Genomic DNA, 20007 nt, shown 5'->3' with positions numbered 1-20007 from the left:
TGAAATTGGATTCTCGAAAGTCTGGCCTGTTTTGCGTTGTTCTTCAGTGCCCTCTCCCAGGACATGTCTTGAAGGCCCATGTGGTTTACAGGCCCGCAACCTCTGTGAAATGCTCCAAAGCACGTCGACTAAAGTTGTGGTTGTGAGCAGTGTCCACACGGCGGCAGCACTTCCTCCGGCCCACCCCTCTGATAACAGTCAAGCAGAGTCCCAGGGACAGTCCTGTGCCTGGGTTATAAATGAGAACGGCACCCAAGAACTTATGTTGCAGTAATTTTACTCCTTAATTTTCACCCCCAGAAAAACCCCAACCCTGCCAAGCTGAGGTACTGGGGGCATAGCGCTCAGTTCCTGGTGCATCTCTAAGGAAGGAGGCTGGAAGTGGGGACCCCCACCACCTGGATGCATGGAGATCGGGTGACTTTTGAAACCTCTTCTACCCAGAGGGCCAGCATCCTTTAGCTACACTAGGTCCCTTTACCTTCAGAAGCCCCCTTCCCCTGGTTTGAGATTATAAAGTTGCTGTTACCGGAAATGTTGTTACCAGAAGTTTCGTCCAGAGGGTACCAGGCCCTAGAGGTCCATGGAGGTGCTGTCTGCTGGCACATTCTCTGCCGCTCCCTCTGTCCCCCACACTCCGGGAAGCCAGGACCCTCAGAGTGAACAGACGTGACGGCATTGCAGGCCACCGAGGTCTCAGTACAATACAGTAGGCAGTCTGTGTTGGTTTTTTTTTTCTTTCTGTTTTCTTTTCTTCTCTCTTTCCTTCTTTTTCTCTTTGTTTTAAATTTTATTTCTTACCTTGTATTGGAGTACAGTTGATTTACAGTGTTGTGTTGGTTTTAGGTGTATAGCAAACTGTTGCAGTTTTACATATGCATATATCGATTTTAAAAGTTAACTTATTTATGTGTTTTTGGCTGTGCTGGCTCTTCACTGCTGCTCATGGGCTTTCTCTAGCTGTGGTGCACCAGCTTCTCATTGAGATGTCGTCTCTCATTGCAGAACATGAGGCCCTAGGGCGCCTGTATTGAGTAGCTGTGGTCACAGGCTTAGTTGCCTCACAGCACGTGGAATCTTCCCAGTCCGGAGATAGAACTTGTGTCCCCTACATTGGACAGGTAGATTCTTAGCCACTGGACTACCAGGAAGTCCTGTTTTTATTATTATTATTCTATATAGGCTATTGTTGTGTGTGTTGTAGAATGCCCTGTGCCGTTCAGTAGATCCTCCCTGATTATCTGTTTCAAACATGTGTATGTTTATATATATTTATGTGTACCTGTTAATCTGAGTCTCCTAATTTATTGCTCTTCCCCCATCTTTCCACTGTGATAAGCATAAGCTTTTTTCTAATCCTGGGACTCACTTTCTACTTTGTAAAGTAATTCAGCATATATTGGTTTTTCCATGCAACCTATAAGTGATCACATATGATATTTGCCTTTCTCTATCTTACTTCACATAGTATGATGATGTCTAGATCGATGCTTGTTGCTGCAATTGGTATTATTTCATTCTTTTTATGACAGGGTAATATTGTATGGTGTATACCTACCACCTCTTCTTTATGCACTCATCTATCAATAGACCCTTATCTCACATCTGTGTCCTCACAGGTGATAACAGTACTGCCTGTTAACGTGTGTCTTTTCCAGTGAGGGTTTTACCCAGTTACAGGTCCAGGGATTGCTGGATCCTATGGTGGCTCTGTTTTTCTTTTTCTATGGAACCTTCATAATACATGTCAGCCATATGCTTTCCCACCCACAGCAGAGGAGAGAAGGTTCCTTTTGGCATTGACTGTGGGTAGACCTTTTGTAGATGGCCATTCTTAGTAATGCGGTGTGATACCTCGTTTTGGGTTACATTTGCGTTTTTAATAATGAGTGTTGAGGAGCATGTTTCTCTGTGGTTTTCTGTTAAAGTGTATGAGTAGCGTTTCCCTCCTGAAATGTCTGCCCTCTTTTACTCCAGAACATCCTAAAAGATGATGCTGTGAAAGTGCTGCCACAAAGTGCTTAATATGCCAGCAAATTTGGAAAACTCAGAAATGGCCATAGGACTTGAAAAGGTCAGTTTTCATTCCAATCCTAAAGAAAGGCAATGCCAAAGAATGTTCAAACTACTGCACAATTGCAGTCATCTCACACGCTAGCAAAGTAATGCTCAAAATTCTCCAAGCCAGGCTTCAGCAATATGTGAACTGAGAACTTACAGGTGTCAAGCTCGTTTTAGAAAAGGCAGAGGAGCCAGAGATCAAATTGCCAACATCTGCTGGATCATCGAAAAAGCAAGAGAGTTCCAGAAAAACATCTGCTTTGTTGCCTATGCCAAAGCCTTTGACTGGACCACAACAAACTCTGGGAAATTCTTAAAGAGATGGGAATGCCAGACTACCTGCCCTGCCCTTGAGAAATCTGTATGCAGGTCAAGAGGCAACAGTTAGAACTGGACATGGAACAACAGACTGGTTCCAAATTGGGAAAGGAGTATGTCAAGGCTGTATATTGTTACCCTGCTTATTTAACTTATATGCAGAGTACATCATGAGAAATGCTGGGCTGGATGAAGCACAAGCTGGAATCAAGGTTGCCAGGAGAAATATCAATAATCTCAGATACGCAGATGACACCACCCTTATGGCAGAAAGTGAAGAACTAAAGAGCCTCTTGAAAGTGAAAGAAGAGAGTAAAAAAGTTGGCTTAAAACTCAACATTCAGAAAACTAAGATCATGGCATCCGGTCCCATCACTTCATGGCAAATAGATGGGGAAACAGTGAAAACAGTGGCAGACTTTAGTTTTGGGGGCTCCAAAATCACTGCAGATGGTGACTGCAGCCATGAAATTAAAAGATGCTTGCTCCTTGGAAGAAAAGTTATGACCAACCTAGACAGCATATTAAAAACCAGATACCTTACTTTGCCAACAAAGGGCCGTCTAGTCAAGGCTATGGTTTTTCCAGTAGTCATGGATGGATGTGAGAGTTGGACTAAAAAGAAAGCTGAGTGCTGAAGAATTGGTGCTTTTGAACTGTGGTGCCGGAGAAGACTCTTGAGAGTCCCTTGGACTGCAAGGAAATCAAATCAGTTCATCCTAAAAGAAATCAGTACTGAATATTCATTGGAAAGACTGATGCTGAAGCTGAAACTCCAATCCTTTAGCCACCTGATGCAAAGAACTGACTCATTTGAAAAGACCCTGATGCTGGGAAAGATTGAAGGTGGGAGGAGAAGGGGATGACAGAGGATGAGATGGTTGGATGGCACCACCGACTCAATGGACATGGGTTTGGGTGGAGTCCAGGAGTTGGTGATGGCGTGTTGCAGGTCATGGGGTCGCTGAGACCCCCAAGACACGACTGAGTGACTGAACTGAACTGAACTTACCAGATATGTCCACAAAGTGGCAGCACTTCCTCATGCCCACCTCTCTGATAACCTCAGGCAAGCAGAGCCCTAGAGATAGTCCTGTGCCTGAGTTGTGTACGAGAGTGGAATGTACCAGAACAAGACACAAGGATTTGTGTTCCAGTAGTTTTACCCCTGAAAAGCCCAAACCCTGCCAAGCTGATGTACTAGGGGTGTAGTCCTCAGTTCCTCATGCATCTCTAAGGAGGGAGGCTGGAGGTGGGAACTCCACCACTTGGATGCATGGATGCATGCAGGGGAGTTTTGAAACATCCTTTAGCTGGGGAAGTCCCCTTTCCAGGTCTGGAGATTGTGTTTTTGCCCAGAGGGGACCAGGCGCTCTTCCACGGAGGTGCTAATTGCTGGCACATTCTCTGAAGATCCCTCTGCCCAAGATGCTCCTGCCAGGATACCCAGGACCCTCATGGTCAATGGAAGTGACACCATTGCCAATCACCAAGGCCTCAGGGGAATACAGTAGGCATTTCTTATTTTACCTTCTTTCTCTCTATTTGGTTTCTTCTTCTTTTTTAAGATTTTCTTCTTGCTTTGTACTGGAGTATAGTTGATTTACAATGTTGTCTTTTAGGTTTAAAGCAGATGAATTCAGTTACACATGTATCTGTTCTTTTTGGATTCTTTTTCACATAGGTTATTGTCCAGTGTGGTGTAGAATTCTCTGTGCTGTTCATTAGATCCTATTTGATTATCTGTTTCAAACGTGTATATATATGTGTACTTGTTAATGCACACTTGGGTGTTAAGTCGTGTTAGTCATGTCCAACTCTGAGCAACACTATGGACCGTAACCTGCCAGGCTCCTCTGTCCATGGGGATTCTCTGGGCCAGAATACTGGAGGGAGTTGCCATACCCTCCTCCAGGGAATCTTGTTAACCCAAGGATCAAACCTGCATCTCCTGCATCGCAGGCAGATTCTTTACCCACTGAACCACCTGGGAAGCCCACTTATTCATGGGACCCTCCTAATTTATTCCTCCACCCACTTCTTTCCACTGTGGTGACCATAAGTTTATTTTCTACGTCTGGGAGTCTGTTTTGCTTTGTTAAAAGAGTTCAGTTAGTATCAGTATTTCCATTCCAGCTGTAAGTGATCAAATATACTTGCCTTTCTCTGTCTGACTTACCTCACTTGGTAGGATGATGTCTAGGCCCATGCTTGTTGCTGCAAGTGGCGTTGTTTCGTTCTTTCTATGACTGGGTAATATTGCATGATGTATATCTACCCCCTCTGCCTTATGCACGTTTCTGTTGATGGACCTTTTTCTCACTTCCGTGTCCTCGCTGGTGATAATAGTACTGCAATGAACACTGGGATGCAAGTCTCTTTCGGAATGAGGGTTTTATCTGGATATTGACTTAGGAGTGGGATTGCCAGGTCCTATGGTGGCTCCATCCCTTGTTTTTTATAGAACCTTCATAGTTCCTGTCAGCAATTTACTTTCCCACCTACATCAGAGGAGGGACTGTTCCCTTGTCTCCAGTTCACCCGGCATTGACTGTTTGTAGCCTCTGTGCCAATGGCGGTTCTGAGTGGTGCTAGGTGATACCTTGTTGCTGTTTAGATTTGCATGTATTTAATAAGGAGGGAAAATTTGGAAAATGCCAGAAAATCTGGAAAACTCAGCAATGGCCATGGGACTGGAAAAGGTCAGTTTTCATTCCAATCCCAAAGAAAGGCAATGCCAAAGAATGTTTGAACTACCACACAATTGTACTCATCTCATATGCTAGCAAAGTCATGCTCAAAGTTCTCCAAGCGAGGCTTCAACAGTACGTGAACCATGAACTTTCAGATGTTCAAGCTGGACTTAGGAAAGGCAGAGGAACCAGAGATCAAATTGCCAGCATCCGCTGGATCATAGAAAAAGCAAGAGAATTACAGAAAAATATCTACTTCTGTTTCATTGACTATGCTAAAGCCTTTGACTGTGTGGATCACCACAAACTGTGGAAAATTCTTAGAGATGAGAGTACCTGACAACCTTACCTGCCTCCTAAGAAACCTGTATGCAGGTCAAGAAGCAACAGTTAGAACTGAACATGGAACAACAGACTGGTTCAAAATAGGAAAAGGAGTACATCAAGGCTGTATATTGTCACCCTGCTTATTTAACTTATATGCAGAGTACATCATGAGAAACGCTGGGCTGGATGAAGCAAAAGCTGGTATAAAGATTGCTTGGAGAAATATCAATAACCTCAGATATGCAGATGACACCACCCTTATGGCAGAAAGTGAAGAGGAACTAAAGAACTTCTTGATGAAAGTAAAAGAGGAACATGTAAATCTATGGTTAATTCATATCAATGTATGACAAAAACCACTGCAATGTTGTAAAGTAATTAGCCTCCAACTAATAAAAATAAATGAAAAAAAAAAGTAAAAGAGGAGAGTGAAAAAACTGGCTTAAAACTCAGCATTCAGAAAACTAAGATCATGGCATCTTGTCCTATCACTTCATGTCAGATAGATGGAGAAACAAGGGAAACAGTGACAGACTTTTTTTCTTGGGCTCCAAAATCACTTTGGATGGTGACTGCAGCCACAAAAGATGCTTGCTCCTTGCAAGAAAAGTTATGACCAACCTAGATAGCATATTAAAAAGCAGAGACATTACTTTGCCAACAAAGATCCATCTAGTCAAAGCTATGGTTTTTCCAGTGGTCATGTATGGATGTGAGAGTTGAATTATAAAGAAAGCTGAGCACCAAAGAATTGATGCTTTTGAACTGTGGTGTTGGAGAAGACTCTTGAGAGTCCCTTGGACTGCAAGATCCAACCAGTCCATCCTGAAGGAAATCAGTCCTTAATATTCATTGGAGGGACTGATGGTGAAGCTGAAACCCCAATCCTTTGGCCACCTGAGGACTCATTGGAAAAGACCCTGATGCTGGGAAAGATTGCAGGCAAGAGGAGAAGGGGAGAACAGAGGATGAGATGGTTGGATGGCATCACCGACTCAATGGACATGAGTTTGAGCAGGCTCCAGGAGATGGTGAAGGACAGACAGGGAAGCCTGGTGTGCTGCATTCCACGGGGTCACAAAGAGTCGGACACAATGGAACAACACCAACGGCAACCCAGAGGGTCAGCATCCTTAGCTGCATGAGGCTCCCTCACCTGCTGAGCTCCCATCCCAGGTCTGGAGATCGTGGTTTTGTACAGAGGGGACCAGGCTGGTTGCTGGCACATTCTCTGCGGCTCCTGCTGCCCAGGATTCTCCCCTGGGAAATACAGGATTCTCAGGGTTAATGGAGGTGACACCATGCAGCTCACTAAGGCCTCAGGGGGATATGTTAGGCATTTATTTATTTGTCCTATTTAGTTTTTTTCCTTTTTAAATTTTCTCCTTGCTTTATATTGGATTATAGTTGATTTACAATGTTGTGTTTGTGTTAGCTTTAAAACAGACTGATTCAGTTATTCATGTATCTGTTCTTTTTTGGATTTTTTTTCCCATATAGGTTATTGTCAAGTGTTGCATATAATTTTCTGTGCTGTTCTTTAGATCCTATTTGATTATCTGTTTCAAACTTGTATGTATATATATATATATAAATTTTTTTTAATGTTAACCTCCTAATTTTTTCTTCTCCCCCATCTTTGCACTGTGGTTACAAGTTTGTTTTCTAAGTCTGGGAGTCTGTTTCTGGTTTGTAAAATTGTTCAATTTGTAGCAGTTTTTCAATTCTACCTGTAAGTGATCAAATATACTTGCCTCTCTCTGTCTGACTTACTTCACTTGGTATGATGATGTCTAGGTCCATGCTTCTTGCTGCAAATGGCATTGTTTAATTCTTTTTATGACTGAGTAATATGCATTATGTATACCTACCACCTCTTCTTTATGCACTCATCTGTCGATGGGCCTTTTTCTCACTTCTGTGTCCTTGCTGGTGATAATAGTACTGCAGTGAACATTGGGGTGCAAGTGTCTTTTAGAAATCAGGTTTTATCCAGATGTAGGTTCAGGGTAGGATTGCCAGATCCCATGCACAGAGATTCGTGGCAGGCTACAGTCCATGGGGTTGCGGAGTCAGACACGACTAAGCGACCAACACACACATGGTGGCTCCATTCCCCGTTTGCTTTGGAAACTTCATGGTTCCTCTCAGCAATTTACTTTCCCACCCACAGCAAAGGAGGTAGGGTTCCCTTTTCTCCAGTCCCTTCTGGCATCGACTGCTTATAGACCCTTTGCTGATGGCCATTCTGAGTGATGCGAGGTGATACCTTTGTTGCGGTTTAGATTTGCATGTATTTAATAACGAGGGATGTGGAGCTTGTTTTCTTGCGGTTTTTATTTTTTTTTTTTAACGAGTGTGACTGAAGTTTCTCTCTTAAAATTTGATTCTGGAACGTTTACCCTGTATTTAATTTTTCTTTGATCCCTTACCCCAGGACATTTTTTGAAGACCTGTGTCTTTTTTTCTGCAGAGACTTGGGTTTGATCCCTGTGTTGGGACGATCCCCTGGAGAAGGAAATGGCAACCCACTCCAGTATTCTTGACTGGAGAATCCCATGGGTGGAGAAACCTAGCAGGCTACAGTCCATGGGGTCGCAAAGAGTCCAATAGACTTCGCTTTAACTTTGTGTCTTTTTTCAGCGCTGCAGCCCGTGTGAATTAAGTGCCCTTAGGCGGCTCTTGTAAAGTTGTCGTTACCAGGAATGTCCACACGGCGGCAGCACTTCCCCATGCCCACCCCTCTGATAACTCAGCCAAGCAGAGCCCCAGAGTCCTGTGTCTGGCTTGGAAGTGAGAGTGGTATGTCCCTTAAGAGCACCCAAAGGCTTGTGTTCCAGTATTTTAAACCTTAATTTTCACCCCCAGGGAAACTCCAGACCCTCCCCAGCCGCTGTCATGGGAGTGCAGTACTCTGTTCGGGGTCCATCTCTAAGGAAGGAGGCTGGAGGCGGGAACCCCAGCACCTGGAGGTATGGACCTTTGAAACTTCTTTACCCAGAAGGCCAGCATCCTTTAGCTGCACTAGACTCCTTGACCTGCAGAAACTCTCTTACCCTGTCTCGGGATGTTGGTTTTCTCGAGGGGACCAGGCTCTGGAGCATTCTCTGCAGCTCCCTCCGCCAGGCCCCACTGTCCATGGGATTCTCCAGGCAAGAATACTGGAGCGGGTTGCCATGCGCTCCTCCAGGCGATCTTTCCGACCCAGGCATCAAACCCGCGCATCTCGTCTCCTGTACTGACAGGTGTATTCTTTACCACTAGCACCATCTAGGAAGTATAAGTGCCCTTGGGTTGTGCTTAATATTAGCACTCATTCCAATGCCCTCTCACCCCTTTTCACCCGTCAGTACCTAGCTACCCCTTATGAAAGTAAGCATGTAACAGTAAATTTTAAGTGTAATCAAATTGGTGAACAGTTATTCATAATCGGTGGAAGCATAAGCAAGACTTTACAGATTTTTTGAATTTATCAAGTAGGTTTTACTTTTTTAATCTCTTAATCTCTTTCAGGGGTTCAAAGATTATTGTGTTTCAGTAATTATTTTACTCATAGGGCATATTTGCCTCTTATTCCACATACAACAATAACTGACTTAACATAAACCAGTGTCATGGCTTGTTAAAATGATCTATGTACTTATTAAGTTACTTTCCTGGTGGTCTAGTCATTAGGGCTCTGGGCTTTCACTGCAGGGTTGTGGGTTTAATCCCTGACAGGGAATGAAGGTCCCATAGAACCTGTGGCACAGAAAACAAAAAAAATTATCTATGAAGATTACAACTTTAAGGATGGGGTCAAATTATCTTCAATCTGCCAGAGTTGGGGGAGGGGAAGGGATAAAGGACATGATGCAAGATGAGGCAGGAAGGAAAAGGGTGTGTGTGGGTCCAGATCATGCAGGTGGACCATGCTAAGGACCTTGGATGTTATTCTGTGACAGTAAACCACTGAGCATGCTGAGCAGATGACTGGCATGCTCTGATTTACATTTTAAAATATGATTAGTTAGTTGCTGTGTGATCCATTATGAGAGAAGTATGAAGCAGGGCATATACCGGAGAGAATCGTGGGAAACACGGGCGCACACATTCAGTGAAAGACAGACACTAAAATGTTCATAAGAACTTTATTCATTAACAACTACAAACTGGAAACAACCTAAATTTCCACCAACAGTAGAATGGATTCATAAATTGTGGTATAAGCCATATGACAGAACACTACACAGAAGCATTAATAAATGAATCACAACATGGATAACTCACAGATACAATGCTGAACAAGAGTACACAGAATAATCATATTTACATGAAGCTTTAAAACAAATACAATCTCTGGTGATAATGGTCAGAATAGTGGTTATCTGTGGCAGGCTGGGGGTGTGCACAGGGCAGCGACCAGGGTGCTGAAGTGTTCAGGGTCTTGATTTGGTTGATGGGTTCTAGGGTGTACATAAAAATCCACAAGGTGTGCACAGAGCCTTTGCATTTTACTAAACATAAATTTCACCGCAATTAAAAAGAAAAAAATACTTTCAAAGAAATTTTGTAGAGAGAGAGAGAGAGAAATATAACTATGTGTTAGTTGGTAGTATCATCTTCCAAGTATTTCTGGTTCTCTTCCAAGGCACGAGGAAGGATCACACTCCTTGGACTTGGTGTGGCCGTGGGATCTCTTCTGGCCAGTGAGAGTGCTTAAACGGCCTGTAAGTGACTTGTCCTACTTTTTTATTTCCCTACATGAGCAGCCACACCCTAGGTGATATCCTCTTGGTCAGCTCGAGCCCCAGAATGAGGACCACTTAGAGCCTGGGTCAGTGAACACTCTCTCTGAAGGGTCACATAGTGAATACTTTACATTTTGTGGGTTGGACACTTTCTTCTGTAACCCCACCACTCTGCCAGGGTAACAGAAAAGCAGTCATATATAAGGCAGAAACAAATGGGCAAGGCTGTCTCCCAATAAAACTTTTAGAGAAACAGGCAGTAGGACACACCTTGCCCATGGCCTTCAACCCCTGACTTAGAGCACAGGCCCTCGCCAGACTACCAGAGAAAAGCTGGGATTTTCTGGTTGTTACTGCATGGCAACCTAGCTCATTGATACAGAAATAGTTTCTGTTTTCAAAAATCTAGACTACTGAACACTGACTTAGTTGGCAGACATTCTGGAAGTTGCTGTTGGAGAACAGAAGTCATTTCTGCAGGGTAATGGAAGAATTCCCTGGAGAGAATCTGGAAGGCAGAGAATCTCTCTTTAAGACAAGGAAACAAAATATTTTATGGTAGCTGTTGGTCCCATTTGACAAAACAGACAGGAAAGGGATGAACTCAGAAAAGAGTTCATCAGTTTGCAAGCAGAAATACAAGGGAATAAAGAGAGTTCACAAACTCAAGTGCTTATTGGGTAGGAAGAGAGAGATAAAAATGAGAAATCCTTTATACCAAAGGTGGAGTAAAAGCCAGTTTCGCAGCAAGGATCAGATCACTGGATGACAATCACACTTACTGTTAAAATCTCTGAATTAGTTAATAGGCCTCAGGCTAAAAGTCCAGTTAAGAGTGTAACACCAGTTAATCCCTTAAATTGGAAAAAATGGCTCAGCAAGAGATGAAAAAAATGAAAAAATGTAAGAGATGATGGGTGTGGTTCTTTCACAACACCTGGAAGCCCAGGTGACCCAGAAAATAAGTTCAGAGAGGCATGAGACCAAGAAAGCAAAGAAACAGAGCAAATCTAAGAAGCATACATTGAGCACATAGCACTTCCGGGTTACCTTCCTTGGGGAGGTGATGAGTGATGACATTCTGCAAGTAGGAAAGCATGTGAACCGAGTATCTAGTGATCAGAAGGGCTGACTGGGTCCTTCTTCCAGTATTTTGTGAAATTTACTTACTTTAAAATCCCAGAAGAGCCAGAAACCATCTGTAAAGGAAAAGAGCAGGTGGTTTTCTCCCAGAGTTGATGCTTACAGAAGGAAAATAGGGATTAACTCTTAAGCAGGTATTATCTTTTTCTGGTACCGAATGCAAGTGAAGTATTGATTTAGTCCACTACATGGTTGTCCGATCTTTCTCATCCAGGTTCCTTTGTAAGCCTGCCTTTAGAAATTAGAAAGAAAGAAAAAATGAAGACTTCTATTATCAAGGAGGTAAAGACAGTACTACACGGTGGATTCTATGAGAACACTTCATTTTATACTCCATGTTTACAAGGGCCAATTAGTGTTTCCTCAACAACAGTCACATGGTAAATATTTGAGCCACATGCCAAGCACTGAACTCAGTTTTCGGAATACAATTCCCTAGTCACAAAGAACTTAGTTTCATTTCTTACTTGGCAATTGGTGGATAAGTTACCCAGCAAGCAGGTCATGGCAGAACTAGAGAAGATCAAAGACTATGAAAGGGCTGGGAAGAGTAGAACAACAAATATTTACTCATCCAAATATTTACTGAAAAGCTAGGCACTGAGCTAAGCATTAGATGTAGCAGTGAGCAGACATATACATGGTCTCCAGGCTTGCAAAGCTCACAGCGTAGCACGGATCAACAGGAAGGATCGATGCAGTGTGCTAAGTATATGGCTGGCGAGAAACAGGGTATTTAGGGAGGCATCGTGGGGGCACTTAGCTTAGAGGGAATGGATGAAGGCTTCCTGGAGGAAGTGGCACATAAACCGCAACTTTTCCTAAGAGCAGTGGGTGAAGCAAGGAGTGATGGGACCTGACTTCTGGAGTAATCTGGCTGCAGCGTGACAAAGGATCACAACCAGACAAAGGGAGACGGAGGGGGCCACTGCTTCCTGAATCAGAGTACACTGGAGAACTGAGGAATGGTAGGCAGCAGGCTTCACAGAAAGGCGTGTGTGAGTGGATGTGATGGATGAAGAGGGAAAGGTCACGGAGACCTGAGTTTGGGGCTCAGGCTGTGCCAACTGAATGGCTGGCAGTGGTGGTGCTATTTACAGAGAAAGGGACCAGGAGAGGAGCAGGTTTGGGGGACAAGAGCAAGGACATGTGTGGTGCCTATGCAAAAAGGACTTAACTTAGCAATTAGACATGGGAATCAGGGAAGGTCAAGAAAGGAGACAGAAAGTTGGAGTCATTTGCAAACAGTTGCTAACTGAAGGGATGAAAGAAAAAAAAAAAGGTCAGTTAAGGAGATGATGTAAACAAGATAGCTTAAAACCAAATTTAAAAAATCCCAAGGACACAGATGTTTAAGGGAAAGAGGTGCCTGCAAAGAAGATGGAGAACGCGTACTTGGAGATGGCCTCTCCCCAAAGCCAAACTAAGCAAGCATTTCAAGGAGGGCAGTCAGGGGTGGGAAGAGGGTAGGCATATTGACAAGGACTTGGGAAACTTGGAAGAGCAATCGGAGCACAATATGGGAGGGAGGAATACAGACAAATCTTTGAAGAAAACTAGAAGGAATGGGAGATACTGGGACAAGAGTTTTTTTAAAAAATAGTACTTACTTTAACTATATTCACTGATATGACAGGACCAGAAACAGCTATTTTATAAAAAGTAACTTGTAAAGACTGCCATGCAGTTACAGAATTACTTAGTACAGAAAACAGCAAAATACACACTTCTTTTTACAAACAAGGCTAATTTACATAGCAAATTCTCTACTGTTCAGGGTTAATGTAAAATTCTGGGCTTATACCTCCCCCCCAGTCAGTGACTACAGAACTAATTTTATGATCACCCTAAGCGAAACATATAATGGAACTTCACAAAATATACAAAACTTCAGTATTTGAGGAACTGGAGTTAGAAAGCAGAAGCTTACAGGTCTTCCAATTATCCTTTCAATTAAGGCACCTGCCATGAAAGTGAATACTCCAAACTACTGGAAAATTACCGGCAGATGTTTTTGTTCTTTTTTGGTTTTTTAATCTGCTGTTTCTCCAGATGTTTAAGCTTACTCCCTGTTAACCCAAATCTTAACTTGACCATTCTCGCTAAGTATCTTAGTAATATAGAACACTTTCTTTTCTGCCCTAAACTAATTGTGTGTAATAAAACATGTGTAATTAAGTGTAATAGAACAGAGCCTTTTAATCTGGCTCAGTGCCAACTACTGATTTATAAACGCTGCTGCAAGCTACCAGAATCTATCAGGGTCTTGGCTGTATCTTACCAGCCAAATCTGGAATGCTGGAATTAGTTTCCATCATCAAATGTTATCAATTAGCCTAACTTGCCCTTCTAATTCTGCTTCTACCGGTAATTTGCCTTCTCCCTCAAAATCAGATGATGTACTCAGGGGGAGGGGGGTCTGCTGGAACTTTGGCAGGAATTTTGACTGTGCTGTGCTATCCTATGCACCACAAGGGGAGGGTGTCATTCATGCTTACAGGCCAGCAGAACTTCCTCCTAATGAATGTCACAATTAAAAAGTCTCCTTCATTTCCCTACATTCTAAAGGAGGAGATACTATCTGATTGAGAACCACTGGCAAGATTTTGGTTCTATTTTGATTGCTCAGGCTTCAGTTCTTTCTAAATTCTTGTTTATTCTGGTTCCTTGAATTTGCTGAATTAGTGACCATAGAGAAATGCATTCTAAGAGTTAAGACAGGACTTGAGCACAAGTTTTCAAATTGTACTTGAGCGGATCTCTAAGTTGGGTCCTGTCCTTAAATCATTTCACATATTTGGCTTTACTGTAAGATTTTTTAATGGTTAACATAAATTTGAAAATTACTGTTTTAGTCCAAAGCAGGTGTCTCACTAAAAAATATGGAACTGCTACAATCAGTAAATAAAGCTGCTTCTGGAGAGTTAAAATATTTCCCCTTGTGCAGTCTTAAATACACAATGACAAGTTGATAATAAATTCATTTAAAGTCACAAACAACATTTGATACATCACATTAAAATAAAGGATTGCCTTTTAGCAGGATTTCTTTATAAAGCCGTAGCACCCAGGCTGATGGGACAAATAAGCTAAAATAGCTCACACCTCTTGATCCTGCGATGCAAACATTTTCTCTTTCTCATCCTTTTTGACAGGGCCAAACTGTCTAGAATACAACAAAGAATGACTAGTGGGCAGCCCCTAAGAGTCTATACTTACCATAGTCTTCTAACAGGCAAGCTCATAAAAACGGCGCCCAACTGTGAAGCATTCAGGGGAAACTGCCAAAAATTGGTTAGTCTGATCTCCAAACTGTAAAAGCCTCTTAAACTAGCAATTGAAAACAATTCTTGCTCCTCTGACTAAAACTTTACTCAAATTGAGTAAAATTTCCTAATATCATTATCGCTACCATGGGGCAGGGGAAGGTGAGAGAGAGAAAATATGTCTAAAGTAAAAATATATTTAGACTCAGAAACATGTCTAAAAAAAAAAAGTCAAAAACATTTTGATAATTAGACAAAACACCTCCACTATATGTACGTTCCTCCTTTGAAGAAGCTTCTGCAGTTGCTCAGTGAGTTTCTGCAAACTGGCTCAAACATATACTTAAGGAGTTGATACTTTCAGACTATACGCATCAGAATTTTAACACCTTTTTGGTTAAAATAAGAGCAAAAATTTCTTCGAAACACCTTAAAAACAGACTTCTGATTCAACTCACATTATTAGTACTAAACTTCTTTAAAAACAATTATATCATAAAAGCAAAAGATAATGACTTTGCCATGAAATTCAGTTTTAGAAAAAAAAAAAAGGCGTCTGCAGGTGTCAGTCCCATGCTGCTTCTTGAGATGGAAAAAAAAAAAAATCTGTCTAAAGAGTATCAATTGTGATCAATTTTGATGGAAGAAGATGGTGCCTTCCCACAATCCAAATTAGCAAACTTAAAAATCAAACAGATGTTTGCTTTTAGCACTGGATTCTTGTTGAGTGTTTCAATGTTGTACTAAGAGTTTATGGATTGGATTCATTTCTTCCTCTCACAAGATCATCCCAGCGTGGCTCTATTTCAGTGGTGGCAATCCGGAACAGGGCGTGGAGGTGTTCGTCTGTCAAAGGCTGGCTCAAAGTGTGTTGGTTTCGAGTCAAATATGAAAAAGCCTTTTCACAGATTTTGCTGCTATCAAACAAGGATGCCACCTTACAGGCAACCCCTTTGATAATCGGGTAAGATTCTGCAGGCAATCCAGCATAGAACTGCCCTAAATCTTTGGTTCTGTATTCCTCCCAAAGGTTAGCATTTGCCTGAAGTTTTGTAAGTTCCACCCTTACTGAAATAGGTGCATATTCAGGTTTAAAGCTAAATGGATTAGCAAAAAGCTCTAAGTCCTTTTTAATGAACTTGAGGTCCTTGAAATGTCGTTCAAACTCTTTCTGTAGGCGACAGATCACCCCTCGATACCTCTCAAGATCGAGTACTTTTTCGTCTTCTTGAAGATTCTCTTTAAGCTCATCAACCACTTGGCTCAAGGCAACAAAGTTTGTCAGATTTTTTTCCTCGACTTGTCTCTGAAGTAAATTCAGCTTCACTTCAAAGGCACAGATATGGTCAAAGGCGGCGGCAGCAAAGACTCTGTTCACTCTCAATAGTTCGCTAATTTCTCCAAGGTGGTCCATAATATCCACCAGGAAGCCGAAGTCACAGAGCCATTCCTTGTCTGTGAAATGGACCGTCGTGGCTCCTATCGAGACCAAGAATGTTTCTATCTCTTTTCTTAAGGAAAATATTAGTTTCAAAGTCTTCCCTTTCCTAAGCCAGTTGTTCAGACAGCGTCCGTTGACCCTTTCACCGTGCTCTGATTCAGATTCAGTCAGTAAAGCCTGAAATTCCGGCCGCCTCACGCCTCTGGTCTTAATCAAAACTATCCATTCAGATACGGCATTTATGATCTGATTAACATCCACATCGTAGGAGCTCAACAGTTCCAAGTGAAGAAATCCCGAATAGTGGATCACATTCCAACAGTTGGGGCTTACAGCCTTTTCTCTCATGTATGACACCAGTCCTGAGTTCTCACCAATCATCCTCAGAGTGTGGGTCGTGGTCAGTCCAACCATGCGCTGCAGGCTAAGCCCGGCCGTCTGCAGGGCCTCAAGGATTGCCGCCATGAGGGCGCCAACACTGAAGTGATGAGTCAGGTTGATGATGGTCAGAAGCTCTTCGTGTACCTCCAAATCGTGGCCGACGCCGCGGACAAAGACCAGCAGGTAGTTCTCATAGGCCACAAAAGCCTGGTCGTCCAAGGCAAGGGAATAGGCTTTAAAGTCCTTGGCTCGGTTAAAAAGTTGAGTGCGTAGATTCTGGTGAATGTCCAGGACTCTCTGCCGCGTGGTCTCTGGAGATAAATCGATGCCATCCATAATGCCTACGTGATCGGGCAGCACGTCTCTCAGCATCACCGCCATGCACCGGTGCACAAAGTCCCCCTCGCCCCAGCCGCAACCCTTCAAGGCCAAGAGGCGGGCGAGTCCCAGGCCTGCACGGGCTATTCTCTGCTCCGGAGTGAGCGGGGCGGCCTCCGGCAAGTCGCCCCGCCGCAGACTCTCCACCAGCGCCGCGCGCTCGTCCTCCGCTACATACCGCTCGTAGTACTGGTGCTCGGCCTCGTAGTGCTGCTTGACGTCGGATTCGCCGGTAGCTGCGACCAGGCGGCGACAGACCAGGCACAGGGCGCCCTCGCCCTCCGGAGGCTCCACCACCAAGTACCGCTGGGTCCACTCGGCCCGGAACGCCCGAGACTCGTCGATTTCCATTTTGCTCCTCTTGGGCGTCATCCACATTTCACGGAGGCCACAGGAGATGGGCCGACCTCTGGGAGGCCGCAAGCAAAGGGGAGGGAGGAGCAGAAGATGGGCCCCAAGCGCCTCCTCCGCTCTGCGCCAGATCACCCCAGCTGCGGACACCAACCTGGGGCACCCACGCGTCCGTTCCTATTGGCTGGAGATTTCGTATTCCCTAGCCCCAAGGCAGGAGCCAATAGAAAGAGCAGGCAGCGATTGCAAGCGCGCAGGCGCACATCCTTCTAGCTGCGAGGCTAACGAAGCTGTTTTAGGGCGGGGACTAAGAAACCGGAATCACGACTTCATGGGCATTAGAGCTGCCCAATCAGTAGCTTCCTGGTCCGGAAGTGACGCTACCGCCCGAGGGTTAGGCTGGATTTCGTCAACAGGATTGAGGGAAGGACGTGGGCAAGAAACTGTATGGAGATTGGCTGGAGGTACTTCCAGTGAGCTTCACGCCGTGACCCGGGATCGTCTGGCGCCAAAATGTCGCTTGTTGCGGGGGTTATCCGGCGGCTGGACGAGACAGTAGTGAACCGCATCGCGGCAGGAGAAGTTATCCAGCGGCCGGCTAATGCCATCAAGGAAATGATTGAGAACTGGTACGAAGGGAGCCAAGGCTTTCTCAGAGGCCACTGCGTAACGGACAGCCGTTATGGATGGCGCGGACACGCCTCCCTGCCCTGAACCCAAGCGTGTGTGGTCGCGGCGGCGGCGGAGGCCCAGGCTGCTGTCTGCTCCCTCGAGCGTTCTCGCGAGACTTTAGGGTTGTTGGGGGGGGCAAGGACAGTAAACCAGTATTGTTTTAATGATGCTATTAACTAAGAAACCCTTTAAAAACTGTATATGCAGAAGGTGCAAGTTTTTGAATGTCTAAAAGTTTTATAGTTTAAATTCCTTTCTTCTTTCAAACGGTACCATGGGTTATCAGTTTCTTGCTTATTCCAGAACTCATCCATCTACATTCAACACTACAATTCACTTTGAGTTATATTCAAAATTAACTGCTAGGATTTTAGGAGAGGACCGTGAACTTGGGGTTTAGTTTATGATTTTCCTATTGCCAGGTTAGTCCCCACTTAGGATTTTTTAAACTTTATTTTAATTGGCGGCTAATTACTTTACAATATTGTAGTGGTTTTGCCATACATTGACATGAAGCAGCCATGGGTGTACATGTGTTCCCCATCCTGAACCCCGCCCCCCCCCACCCCCCCGCACCTCCCTTCCCATCCCACCCCTCTGGATCATCCCAGTGCACCAGCCCTGAGCACCCTGTCTCATGCATCTAACCTGGACTGGCCGTCTGTTTCATATATGATAATATACATGTTTCAGTGCTATTCTCTCAAATCACCCCCTTAGGATTTCCCTACCCTCTTTGCAGAGTCGCTTCAAAGATCCCTTATTTCTTGGGGGTATTCCGGGGATTCTGAAGTTCAGAACTGTCACACAGTCATCGTGGAGAGAAGAGGTTAAAAACGTGGACAGAAGGTTAGGTGTAAACTGTAAACTTCAAAAAGGACAGAGGCTCATAGTATACCTAAATGTGTTGGATCCTTTGTGTTGAAATGCATTGATGTGGGACTTCCCAGGTGGTCCAGTGGCTAAGATTCCATCCTCCCAATGCAGGGGACTGGAGTTCAATCCCTGGCCAGGGAACTAGATCCCACACGCTGCAGCCAAAGATCCTGCGTGCCACAAACTGAGACTTGGTGCAGCCAAATATTAAAAAAAAGGTATTGATGTTAATACAATCCATATGTTAAAGGGGAAAAAATGTTCCAGTTGGAAGGTTTGTTAAGGGATTGTTCTGGAAACATACACAACAAAGAGGGTAATGAAAGAACAGTGGGTTAGAAAGGACCACCAGGAGAAAGGAAGAGAATTAGAAGGTGGACAAAAGAAGAAGCGGGGAACTTGAGTATCGTTTCTACTTTTGACTTTACTTACATAGTTGGCAAAGGCTAGCTTTTTTTCTTCAATTTTAGAATTAACTAACAGAACAATTTAAGTGTGTTAAAGTACCGTTTAGGAACACTACACATCTTAGATCACTGGCTTACAGTTCTCTATGAAATTTTGTATGGAGTCTAGTTCTGCTGTTTTTTTTTTTAATTTTATTTTTAAAATTTTTTTAGTTCTGCTGTTTTTAATACACAAGTCAAGATGGCTAAATGCAACTTCAATTCAGGGACTGCTGAGAAAGTTCTTTGATATTTAAGTAACTTATCTTATTTCTGAATAAATAATTGTCTTCCTAAGGAGGAGGTAACTTCTTTTTCTCATGCAGCCCCAGGCTGATTTATTTTCTCTTGCTCTGTAGGTGCTCTATGCTTGTAGGCTGTTCTTTGAAGGTGTACTAAGGTGTATTTAATTTTCTGCAGCACCATTTTTTTCTTTCTCTCAATATATATTTTCATAAAGAGAATAGTGGAGAAAAACTTTTAGAATTTTTTCCTTAGTGACATTTTATAAGGGTCATGTAGGATCCTGGGGCTGAATAAGTTTGAGTAACAGATGGTAGAACTAGTTTAGAACTAGAGGAGCAGAAATGTTGTTGAATGTCCTATTGGAAGTGATGGTTGCCCCCTCTGCCCCTCTCTTCTTTCCCTCTCTCTCACAACATGTAAGTTGATAACATTGTGGTATCAGAGCCTTTAAGACAAAAGAAAAACACATTCATCAGCCTTATCTTTGTCTGAAATTTGTTCTTATGCCTTGATTCATTTTAAAATATGTGCATTGGAGTAACTGCAGACTGATAAATTACTATTTTTTGTTTGATTTGCCAGTTTAGATGCAAAATCCACAAGTATTCAAGTGGTGGTTAAAGAGGGAGGCCTGAAGTTGATTCAGATTCAAGACAATGGCACTGGGATCAGGGTGAG

General features: G+C 43.4%; 2 protein-coding genes across 3 annotated transcripts in view; one reads left to right on the top strand and one right to left on the bottom strand.

Annotated features, from left to right (window-relative positions):
• Positions 1–9515: 9515 nt before the first annotated feature.
• Positions 9516–17253, bottom strand: EPM2AIP1 (EPM2A interacting protein 1). Its single transcript, XM_070455409.1, has one exon. It carries the CDS (start codon positions 17114–17116, stop codon positions 15290–15292), a length of 1827 nt encoding a protein of 608 aa, XP_070311510.1. The 5' UTR covers positions 17117–17253; the 3' UTR covers positions 9516–15289.
• Positions 17254–17451: 198 nt separating this feature from the next.
• The window catches only part of MLH1 (mutL homolog 1), an 82298-nt gene continuing 79742 nt past the window's right edge, over positions 17452–20007 (top strand). The window contains exons 1-2 of one of the 2 annotated variants that reach the window (XM_070455389.1): positions 17452–17718; positions 19912–20002. In XM_070455389.1, the coding sequence (XP_070311490.1) occupies positions 17603–17718; positions 19912–20002 (207 nt within the window). In that variant the 5' untranslated portion in view covers positions 17452–17602. The remainder of the gene's footprint in view (positions 17719–19911; positions 20003–20007) is intronic. The other variant, XM_070455390.1, reaches the window with a different exon arrangement.

The sequence above is a fragment of the Odocoileus virginianus genome, chromosome 26 (genome assembly GCF_023699985.2).
Source record: "Odocoileus virginianus isolate 20LAN1187 ecotype Illinois chromosome 26, Ovbor_1.2, whole genome shotgun sequence".
NCBI classification, from domain to species: domain Eukaryota; kingdom Metazoa; phylum Chordata; class Mammalia; order Artiodactyla; family Cervidae; genus Odocoileus; species Odocoileus virginianus.
The sequence above is the reverse complement of the archived record's forward strand: the minus strand, read 5'-3'. Positions and strand labels throughout refer to the sequence as shown.